Source organism: Pterocles gutturalis, unplaced genomic scaffold (assembly GCF_000699245.1).
Source record: "Pterocles gutturalis isolate BGI_N339 unplaced genomic scaffold, ASM69924v1 scaffold13719, whole genome shotgun sequence".
NCBI classification, from domain to species: Eukaryota; Metazoa; Chordata; class Aves; order Pterocliformes; family Pteroclidae; genus Pterocles; species Pterocles gutturalis.
In genome coordinates, this window is record NW_010130826.1 from 17,090 (window position 1) to 28,902 (window position 11,813).

Sequence of the window (11,813 nt, forward strand, 5' to 3'; positions counted from 1 at the left end):
AGCCTGGGATAGTAGCTCTCATTCTGCTTATCTGCTGGAAATAAAATAAACACATTAAATAACATCAGCATTGAGGCCCATATAGTGAGGAGGTTTTAACCACAAAAGCCATGGATGCTTGTAGGACCAGGCGGGGAGCATCCCAGCCTCCAGCGCATGAAGGGAGAGGGCCAGCTTCTCTTTTTAATGCATTTACCCTGTGAAGAGTAAGAGGATGCACAGCCATCCCTCCCTTCACCAGCTCAACCTTACCCAGCCATACATTGAAAACCCCCATCACTGAAATTCACTTCACCACTGCTTGTTTCTTGGTGCCTTTCCATGACAGGAAATATCAGACAAAGGCTCCCTCGTCCTCCTCCCGAATCCCTGTATTGTCCCCAGCAGGGAGGGGAAGCCCTGGGCTGGGATGTGCTGAGGTCAGCACAGCCATATCCCAAGCCCTGCTGGCCTTGGGGTGCTGCGAGGTGGAAAAGCGACTGTGACAGAGCTGGCATCAGCTTGTTTCAGGCCGGGCTCTGACACACAAAGAGTAAGCAAAAAAAGAAAACAGGGAAAAAAATAAATATCTGTTGGTCAGGGTGAAGCTGAGCTCCTGCAGGAGCCACCATTTCTCCTTTCCCTCCTCCCCTCTCTCTGGACCTCATGGTGGATGGGACTCCTGGTGTCTCCATCACCTTTAGGAGTCTGCATCCATTAAACACATCTGTTCCCCCTGGATCACAGGCTGGATGCCCACCCACCCTATCACATGCTGGCTCCATCACGTCAGGACTCAGGACTGCCCAGACGTGCTGCCTTTGTATGGGCAGCAGCAGGGGTGGATTAACCCTGCATGCATGAGCAGGCTGACCCCACTGGTAGCACTGGGATTTGCTGCTCCCCATCTCCCAGCCATGCCCGAGAGCCCTCTCTGAAAAGACAGCCTCGGTCTGCTGGCGATGCTAATCCCTGCACACATGGGCTCCGGGTCAGCAGCCCCTATATAGACCCCTCTGGTCGCACACCCAGCCAGGTCTGCAGTGCAGGGACAAGCGGAATGGCATTGAGGGTAAGTGCTGGGGACAGGATCTGGCACGTCTGTCTGATGGGTGACAGTGCAGGGTCAGGAGGAAAGTAGCACAGATAAGTGCAAGAAAGCTAGAAATCCTGAAAGGCATGGGAATGCTACTTGTGATGCTGCCCCTCTATTTCTGTCCAGGCTATTGCAAAGCTGAGAACTTTGTAGCTTTCATTTAAAAAAGGCTATAGGAGAGATTTTTTTCATCTTGATTATACCAGGGCTGGGCTGGGGTAACGCTGCCCTGATGGCAGCACTTCTGGCTTGGAGGGTTTAGGCTGAGACTTAAAATGCAGCCAACACTTTAGCAGAGGAGATCCGTGCTTTGCCGTCTATCTCTTCTGGGACAGCCAGCAGCACAGGGAGCTGCTGTTTTCTCCACCTGTGGTGTGTGTTTTTCTGGGGGTGTTGTAATATCAGCAGCGCTGAGGGTCAAGACAATCACCACTCACTGTCTGAAACCGTATCATCAGCCTTCTGTGATTCACGGGGGTGAATGCTGGCGTGGTCAGAGCCCTGGAATGACCAGGCACAGGTTCCCAAAAGTGGTCATCAAAAGTAGCTGGGATGAGGTTGATCATCATCGTGTCTCAGCTCCTGCCCCAAAATGTACATAACCCAAAAATGCACTGGAAATGAGAAATCAGAGCAGAGAAAGAAATAAGGGACTGAAATTCCTGAGCAAGAGGCAGGCATGCAGCTGGCAGTGGAGATGCCAAGGCTGGAGACATTTTCCCAGTGTGAGAAATGAGTTTGGGAAAGAAGGATGCTCAGAAATGCAAGATCATTAGAGTGCTAAAAAAAATTGGGGTGAAATGGCAAGCAGTTCTTATTAAAATGAGTTATTTAATAAAGCTATGAATTATTCAAAAGGGACATTTTCCAGCTCCTTTTATGCAAGTTTAACCTTGGAGATGGGACAAGCAGATGGAATGGGGGATCAGGCAGGAGCTTGTGGGAAGAGTCACCCATGTAAGGGTGAGGATGGGCTGGATGCCACATTACACCCATTCCTTGAATGGTCCTTGTCTTTCACACCCTGCTTCAACCCATCACAAAGTTTTCTGCTTTGGATTTTGTATTACCCAGGCAGGGAGGGGAGCAGAGTATCTCTGTGTCCTGCCGACAATGAAAGCATTCAGGTTCTTTAATTTTGTTCCCTGATCCCACCCAGCTCTTTACAAAAGACCTTGGGGACAGCCAATACCACCTCATCAACTGGATGTTGTAGGAACTTAATTTCTTATCAATTTAGAGACCCTGAGATTATTTAGGAGTGAGAAAAAGGCAGGGGCAGAGAGTATGCCTGCATGGGAAGGGGGGAAAAAAGGAGAAAACAATGAGAAGGTGAGGAAGATGAAGAAGCGTAAGGGATGAGCAGGGCTGTGTGCTCTCCCACCTTGCCATGCTTCACCATCACCTCCTCACCCCCAGTTCGAGGCCCTGTACCCGGAGGGGATGTGTCCTGGCTGAAGCGTCGTGGTCAAGGGTGAGACCAGTTCCAGTACGAGCATGTAAGGACACACTCTGCTTGCAGCTCTCCTGCCTCGTGAGAGCCAGCAGCATTGCTCCACAGCTCTCCATCACTTCTTTCTCTCACCATCTTAGGTTTGAAATCAACTTGCTCAGTGACCCCGGAGACCAAATTGCTCTCCATTTTAACCCCCGCTTCTCCAGCTCCAGAATTGTCTGCAACTCCTTCCTCGCCAACCACTGGGGGAAGGAAGAGGTTAATCACACCTTCCCCTTCGAAGCAAAGGAGCCATTCCAGGTAATCCTGTGCCACCCTGTGGGTCTCCTCGGGTGGGACAGGAGTGACCCAGACAATATTGGGGTCCTCCTCATTAATCTAGCCCTGCCTTTCCTGCCAGCACTGTACCCAGTGACATCCTCTCTCTAGCTTTATCTCCTGTTAGTATCTCTGTTGTACCCTGATTTGCTGCTGATTGACACTCAACTCTGGCACAGACATGCAAAGCTCCAGCAATAATCCCTGGATGCTGCATTTGTTCTCAGTTTCAGTTTTGCATTATCACTGGTTTCTGCTATCATGAAGTGAAGAACTCAGTTGTTTCCTCCTTTTGCCCAAAATGGGGGTGAGCAGTGTGTGTGCCAGCTCTGGCAGGATTTGAAGGGGGTTGTGATGCATGTGCCCAGATCCAGGCACTCGCTGACATGATGGCAGCAAGGTCCAGTGGGGACATATGGCCACATGGTGAACCTAACACAGTCTCTCTTTCAGGTTGAAATCTACTCTGACCAGGACTATTTCCACATTTTCATTGATGAAAACAAAATCTTGCAGTACAAGCATCGGCAGAAGCAGCTTTCATCCATCAACAAGCTGCAGATTCTCAATGACATTGCCATTTCTTCCGTGGAAATCACCAGACGAGGCCTTTACTAGAGACCAGAGCTGGGACAGTCTCACAGACCATTCCCCCTTAAACTCCTGATCCAGCCACAGACCATCTCCTCCCCTTCTCTACCCAACACATGCCATCACCGGCCAGGGAGACATCTACACCTGTGTCCTCATAGTGGAAGCGATGGCCATTCCCATCGCATGTCACTAAGACAGCACCCAGTCATGGCACTTAACTGTAGCCCAGATCATCAAAGACCTTCTGCCCCTATGCCATAGGGTGCACAACAGGCTTTGCGGGTCTTATCTTTGCTGGTGGACAGCCTGACAGATCACTACAGCATGTAGAAGTCTGACTCAAGTAGTCTGGATACCTGAATGCTACCCCAGCAATTGTGTTTGCCCAAGAGTAGGGTGTGAGTTAGCACTAGTCCCCAGCTGGCCAGGTGGTGAATGATGTGATGGGTGTGGATGCAATGGAAAGAGACATTTCTTTCCAGGAGCTGGGTAAAAATGCTACTGTATTTGCCAATAAAATCAAACAAGGAAATCCCTGCTGAGACATCCCTCACTGGCAGATCAATCAGATTATTAATTCCCTGCAAATCTCCAGGCACCTGGCATGAACAAGGGCTGGTGACTGGGCAGGAGGACACAGTTGCCTGGTTTCGGCACTGGGAAAATGCTGCCTTTTTGCTTTGAAGGCTAACACAAAATGAAGGTCCCTTGTAGGTAGATCAGGGTGACAAGATTCAACTTGCAAGATATTTCCAGAGATTCCTTTCACCAATCGAGAGATGTTTGCTGAGTCCTGCCAACTCCAGGCTTCTTACATGGTCCCTAAGAGTGATGTAGTGGGTCAGAAAAGGGTAAAAGCTTAGAGACACATAAAAGCACATGAACTTCATCATGCACCAGAAATGCAGCTGGACTCCAAACCAAAGGATCTGAGAAAATCAGAGTCTAGGAATTATGATAAGTTTGGAATGAACAAAGTGCCATTACTCCTGTGGATAGCCTCTGGCTTTTCTCTTCACTCTTTCTTGTTTTCTTTTCTCCTCCTTTTTAGTTATCTTCCAAAACAGTCCACTTGTCCCTCACACCCTCTTCTCTTTCCCAGCCTCTTCCTTGGAGCACAACATATCTCCAACTCCTTAACTGGGCCACCACAGGCTAAAAGATGTTATTTTTATTTTGTTTTAATTACACCCATCATCAGAAGCATAATGTCACAGAGTTAAATCTGAACAGGAACTCACTCCAAAAATGCAATTACAGCTGCCCCCAAATCACTGCTTTGTTCCTCAGACATAAGACAGACCACATTCCTGATGCAAAAGGCAAAGATGATCCTGCCTTGCCAATCCTTTCCATCAAGGAGAAATCATTTGATAAGAAATCAGTCCTTTCCTTTGGGTGGGATCTCTGAAGGTCACAGCTTTGCTACAGCCTTTCCTCAGTGCTTAAATTGGCCATTCCCAACACTTTCCTCAATGCTTAAATTGGCCATTCCCAACACTTTCTTCTATTTATAATCTCAAGGGCTTATGAGGAAGAAGTGACCTCGTAGCCAACCACAACACAGGATGCCACAAAGTTGACATTTACGAGTCTGCTAAAAATTTTATAATGTTTTTCCAGACCATAAAGAACACTAACTGGAAACCATCCTGTTCATGTGGCAAAGAGCACAACAAGAACACAAAATCATCCCGCATGGTACCTCCTCCCTCCAGAAAGGACAGAAAATACTGTTTGGAAATGGCCATGGTCCTGGGAGCAAGTCAGGAAGGCTGGAGATGGTGAGATTTCCTCTGGCCTGGAATAAATCCATCACCACTAGGACAAGAGGGTCAGCTCAGATTCTGGTTGTCATGATGTAATTCAGGGGTTTAACAAACTTTACTCTTACAGCCATCCCTTCAGCAAAACAGGCACAAACCTGGACAAAATCAGGCCTGCTGGGATCTCTGTGTCATACATCTGATAATGCTGAATTGCATTTGAAAGAAATTGTTCTTTTTATTTGTGCTTCTTTGGGGGTTGATGGACACAGATCGTTTTTCATGGAGGAAAAGTGGTGAAATGGTTTATAAGGGCAATACTTTGTATTTCTATGGCCACAAACTCCATTGACAGCCACTGCAGCAGAAGCACACAATTCCATTGTTCTCCAGAAGCGAGCACAAAGGACCATAGAAAAACAGAGCAAACATATTTCAAGTTCAAATAAATAGATGCCACAAAAAATTAGGCAGCAGCAGAGATTATGCCCTGACTCCTGAACACATTCCCTCCAGCTTCTGCCAGCGGCTGATCTCACTCTGTTACCATCTGCACCAAGAGCCCAATCTCTCCTGACACATCCACAGCATTGCTGCTGGCTTCGGGATTTTATCTCTGCCTCCTCCAGCCAAAATACTCCCAAGGGTGAAGGGGTCTTCAGAGCTTGAGATAATCTGGGGAGCTACAGCGCATCTCTGGGAGAAAAACTCCAGGGCTGTCTGTTTATAGCTGTTTTGCATATTTTTATGGGGAATGAGAGATACCCTCAGCAGGAGCAGAGCTGAGCTGAAATGTTTCCAGAGAGAGCAATTACTGTGGGATGGGATCAGGACTGTCCTAGGCAGGACAGGCTTATAGAGTAGCATCTGCTGCCCTTAAACCTTACAAGAACTGGTGAAAGACACCCGAGAGGGCGATGTCCCTTGTGAGGCAAAGCCAGGAGAGGTGGTGGCCTCCCACATGGCCTTTTCCACTGAATCTCCCCATTTGGGTTGGATGATTTTCCTCATCCGGGTTGGACCTGGAGAGCTAGGTAAAATGCTCTGGCTTATCCCAGATCAATGAGAGGAAAATTAGTCTCATAATCCTTTGTGCTTGAGCTGTGCCAGGACTCCCAGGGCCAAGGTCCCCTCTGGCAAAGTCACAGCGCTGCAGATCTCCTGCAGAGCATCTGCTGATGCATGATCAGAGAACGCTCCTTGGTGTCGCTGACACTGCTGGCACTCATCGCATAACTCAGCAGCAAGCACCAGTAATTTCCTCACAGGCTGGTGAGCAAACAACTCCCACGTCAGCAACACTCACATCTCATCAGCAGAGCAGCAGCCTGGAGACATCAGACCGAGTGATGCTGTCTCTGCCAGCCTTAGCAAGGGACACTTGAATATCAGACACTGGGTCCTGCCTTGAGATAGGAAAGGCAGCATGAAAAAGGACAAGAACTTGTTGCCAATGCAGTGAGAAAAACTAGGAAAGTACAAAAGGAGAAAGTCACACAGGTTTCATCTGCCTCATACTTTGAGTCAATGCCTAAATTTTTTAAACACAACCATGCCTCTATAAAAAAAATACCAAGAAATCTTTGATACTGGAGTTTTAGCTATGTACTCATAGCTAGAGGCCTACTCTGGTGAAGAAAGCAGTTGTTAACTATTTAACTAACAATTCCTTTTCTCCTCCCATTTCAATGCCCCCACAAGCATCTCCTGATGGACACCTGCTGCACCGCCACAGAGCTCCTCACCTCTCCACCAATCCTAAGCAATAGGGTTGTGGTGCAGCTCAGTGATCCCAGACCCAGGGCTATGGCACCTCTAATTTCCCACATCCTTCAAGGCCTCAGTTTTCCCAACACATTGCCACAGAAATAGCTCCTAGGAAGTGCAGAGTTTATCAGCAATGACTTTCTTCCTCACATATCTGAGCCCTTATCTAAAAGGCCGCTTATTCAACAACATGGGCTGTCAAATTCTTTAAATTCTCAGGTGTTTGCTGGCAGGACTGAAGAACACAAAGAGCAAATGTTCAGCCTTTTTCTGAAGAGTATGAGGAAAAAAAACAAGAGGAAAGGAGGAGTAACTCTCGGTTCTGCCTGGGAAGAGGCAGTTCTGAGGCACCTGGCAGCCCCACATTGCAGCTGGAAAGAAGCCTCTGTTGGAAAGTAGAGGGGTGTTTCTTTTATTACATTTAGAGAGCTTTATAAAGCCATTTTAACTCACAGCATCTCCACCCAGAGCCAGCTCAGACAGCAAAGTGTACCTCCCAGCCCTGATCTTGCATGCATGGTGCAAGGTACCAGCTGCAGACATTAAATACAGGCTGCAGAGGGATTAATTTCTGACAGAAAGGATCTGCTCTAGAGGTTGAAGAGCTGGAAGCTGATGGTATCACTTTATTTGGCAGCTGTGTTATGGTACATCACTGCTGTCTAAGGGAAGGGTGACAGCAATTAGCCTGATCGCCAGTTTGCTGGTCCTTCAGTTCTGCAGTCTGTTCAAGACCCTCTTGCCAAAGCTGGATGCAATCTATCATGTTAGTCCTTCAAGCCCTACGAACAGAGCTCACCAAATCTCTGACTTTGCTGGAGTAAAGGCAACACAAGGCAACAGCACGGAGATCAGGATGCTTCCTCCGCGCCATCACAGCATCATAAGGCTGTCTGGGTCTTATAAAGCTCTTTGCATCCACAGAGATCCAAATAAACCATAAAGAGATGGAAGGATCATAACACCATTGTGCAGATGAGGAAACCAAGGCATGGGGAGGAAAAGAGCAGAGAGGAGGGAGGGAAACGCCTGGTTTTGCCTCCAGCCTAGTGCTCTTGCCCTGAAGCTCGCGGCCTGGCCGCGTAGCCTGTGGGCAGGACCAGCTGGAACTTTGTGATCTATCAGAGATTGCCTCAAGCCTTAATGAGCTAACAGGCTAACGAGCTCCACTCTTAAACCCTCCCCATCCCACAGCCCAGCCCAGGTCGCACAGACAAGCCAGCCCCTTGTCTCAAATGAGGGGCCAGGGCTGCTGAGCTGTTCACTAGCCCAATGAGTTTTCCATTCCTTGGACACAGGTATCATTGCTGTGGCCTTGGCTACTAATCAGCATTTTTCTAGATTCTTTCATGTTCCAGCCCAAACAATGATCAAGAGCCACCAACATCACCTCATTTTCTTCCCCTTCCTTGATACACCACCTGTCCAAAGAAAGGCTCAGCAATTACTGTGTGATTTATCACACAAGAAGTTTCAAAAATTGGGAGTAAAACTGAGACGCAGCTATTTCACCTTCTAACCTCCACCTTTGCGCTCAACCTCAGCTATTGTCACCTTTCATTTCCCAAAGTTGCTCTGCTCTGTGAACACACACTGGAAGCAGAAAGACAGACCAGCAGTGATGAGAGGGCAGGGATTGTCCTTCCAGTAAATTGCCCGAGTCTTTCCAGATGAGTCACTGCACAGGGAGAGGTGAGGCATTATTACTAGAGAGAAAAAGTTTGCAACTGCTCCTGATAGAGTTCAACAACCTCTCAAAGCCCCTGCCTGCCTGATTTTCTATGAATAGTTGCAGAGATTATTTCTAAAAAACTACCCAAAATAAATACCAGCTTACAGGTTTTTTTTCCTCTTATTTTGTCAAAACACTAGACCAGGCTGCTGGAGAGCATTCAGACCCAGGATCACATCTCTCCATGCCTCCCAGCTGATTCCCTCTTGAGTACACAGAGAAGAAATCCTAAAGATTTCCTGGTTAGAAGTACAAAATGTAGGAAATCTTGTTTTTAAACACAGAACACTTGATCATCAAGCCCTTGCTGCAAATGTGCTCAAATTCTAATTCTTATTGCAATCCGATCCCAGGCTTACCTGCCTTGTGACAGCTACCGCAAAGCATCACCTCGGCCAAGAGTAAATCATCTTGCTCAGAAAGATTAGCTCCCTCCTATTGTATTCTCCATAATCTTTATCTCTTCCCTGATGCTAGCAAATCCAGGCCTTGAGAGTGCTTTTCTCCGAGCCTTTCCTTCCTGTCTCCCTGTGGTTCCCCTCTGCAAGCCTGTGCAGCTGGGAAGAGGCAAATTTAAAGCCTTTGTCAGAGGCTTCCCCCAGATGGCAATCAGCTGGTGGAACCCAGAAAGCTTCCTCATCTAAAAAGCCCTTCATTAGCCTGTTGCACCTGGGTAGAGAGCACCAGGGAAGCAAGATTGTTATGCAAAGGACAGAGCACTGCCATAGCAGCCTCTGCTCTTGATACCATTTTATCTGCCTCTCTTCTCAGTAGCATCAGTGGCAAACTGCTGTGACCACTAGAGTTATAACGGGATGAAATGGAGCCCCACAAACCTGGTCAGACCACCAGGTTTCCTCCGTTACCAAATCTGCTTGATCCTGAATTGATCAAGAGGGTGAGACCACCACACGGAACGTGGACACAGAGGAAATCCCACCGTTGCTCCAACCGATCCCGGATCACAGCTCAGGGGAGAGAAGGGCTGGGTGCAGGCAGTGCTGGGTGGTTGCTTTACGTGCCAGCTGCCACCTCACCTAGGTCCTGGCTTCTCTTCACTTCTCAAAGACTTGACCTAGCAGGTGCTCAGCATCACTTCAAAACCCTGTCTGTAAATGTGAGCAATGAATTTAGGATACAGAGCACTGGTTTCTCCTTAAAAAAAAAAAAAAAAAATACCACTTTGTTCTGCAGTACACCTCCATTTAGTGACTCTCCTTTTAACGAGAGAGGGTCAAATTCGCTTGGTGTACTCCTGGTTTTAAGCAGGGTCTCTGCAGGAGCACGTTCAGCCCTGCGGTAGCCAGCCTGCTCCTTGCCTGCACTTCTGCACAAACCAAAAGCAAAGATAGCTGAAAGACAGATTTTTCAGTCACACAAATTCCAAAATGGTGTTTCATTGTTCTTGAGCAAGTGAACATCATATTAGACAAATTCTTCTGTACTAAATTATCTTTTCATTTCAGACACTACATTTCCGGAGCACTCAATCTAAGAGGCTTCCAATAAAAAGGATGGAAGATAAGGAATTTGGCACATATCTGTTTATGAAAACAGACATCAGTGAATATTCTCAGGCATAAAAATGCACACATGCTCCATTTAAAATCCTCAAAAGGACACTTGAAATAGTTTAAATGTTTCATTCTTTGATTGAGAGGGAAGAACAGTGGGAGAAGGAAGGTTTCCACTCTAATAAAAGTAATTACAAACAACAAACATCAATTCCCAGATGTTTTTTATTTATTTTGTGTTTTTATTTTCAAAGAATCTGAAGTGTACTTGGCATCTTCTTTCTATTGCCTTTGACTGTGCAATGTTGGCCTCTTATCTCATCCTGGATTCACAGCCGTGTCCATGCGCTGACATCAGTGACTGTCATGCTGGAGCTATGCTGAGGACCTGGATGGCGGTGCCAGAAATAGCTTGTGTCCCTGCCAAAACCATGGTGCCAGAGCAGCGGTGGCACAGGGATGGAGCAGCCACCAGCAGAGGGAGTGGCAAAGCCAGCTCAGCCATCCTCCAGAGCGGTGGCAGCCAGAATTTGGAGAGTTTTGCTGCTGGGTTAGAGATTTGTAAGAAAATGTCTCAGAGAAGGATGGATATCATTTTATGGATATCATTTTTTGATGTTAGAAAGTTAGCAAACGGTGATGCAAGAGAGTCCCAGAGAGACAGGTTCCAGTATCACTCCTGTGTATGTCGAGCTTTAGAAGCACTCACACAGACCCTCCCAGGCTACAGCAGCAGCAGGGTCCCTGGGAGGGGTAAGGAGTGTGCACAGCACAGGGGCAGACACAAGGGCTCAGGGTGCATCCCATACCCCAAGGTCCTCGTGTCTCCATGCCATCAGTCAAAATCAAAATGTGTGAGAGGCAGAAGGGGTAAGTGGCAATGAAGGTGGGTTTTATCCAGTGCTTCTCAAGGGCAGTCCAACCAGCACCTCCCAGTAAAACCAGTGGGAAACTATTTCACCAGTGACAGTGTTCCCCTGGATGTGCTCCCAGCTCACCCAACACAAGCAGTACCTGTCCAGTCCATCCTAGTAGCACCAATCCAGCCCCTGCTTGACTGAGACAAGCCCTAATTTTGTTTCATCTCTGTGAAGTGAGCAGACCCCATCCCACCTATCTGCTGGGCAAGCATAGGGTGGGAAAAAGTAACTGTCTTCAAAACAGATCTTTAGGTCAAACTGTAGCATCTGAGACACATCAGGCATGTCAGGATACACACTGGAAAAAGCTATGAAAGCTAAGTGCCCTCTGGTTGGATGCAGCTCTACTGGGACCACACAGGGATGTGTGTTCCCCAGGTGCTGGCAGGGAGTTCAAATCTTGTCCCCTTGTACTCAGCAGGGAGAAAAGTTTAAGTGGGGAGAGCACATGAGCTCTGTAAGTAGATGCACGGAGGAGTTGTTCCACCTTCACATTCTCAAGGTCCACCTGGTCACAAGCATAAGCTGAAAAAGCCTCTTTCCTGAATTTGCACCAGTCCTTTGGCCTGGGACAGGCAGGGTGTCACTGTGGCTGTGTGACACCCAGCTCGTGCTGCAGCCAGAGCAGGGAGGTTGTGCTGAGACAGCTGTGCTAAATTTACCCTGCACTG

General features: G+C 47.7%; 1 protein-coding gene across 1 annotated transcript; it reads left to right on the top strand.

Annotated features, from left to right (window-relative positions):
* The first annotated feature begins 1,039 nt into the window (after nt 1-1,039).
* Nucleotides 1,040-3,467, top strand: LOC104466821 (grifin-like). Its single transcript, XM_010080370.1, is given in 4 exon segments — nt 1,040-1,051; nt 2,495-2,574; nt 2,669-2,831; nt 3,303-3,467. Coding segments are annotated over 4 exon segments (420 nt in total).
* The last annotated feature ends 8,346 nt before the right edge of the window (nt 3,468-11,813 follow it).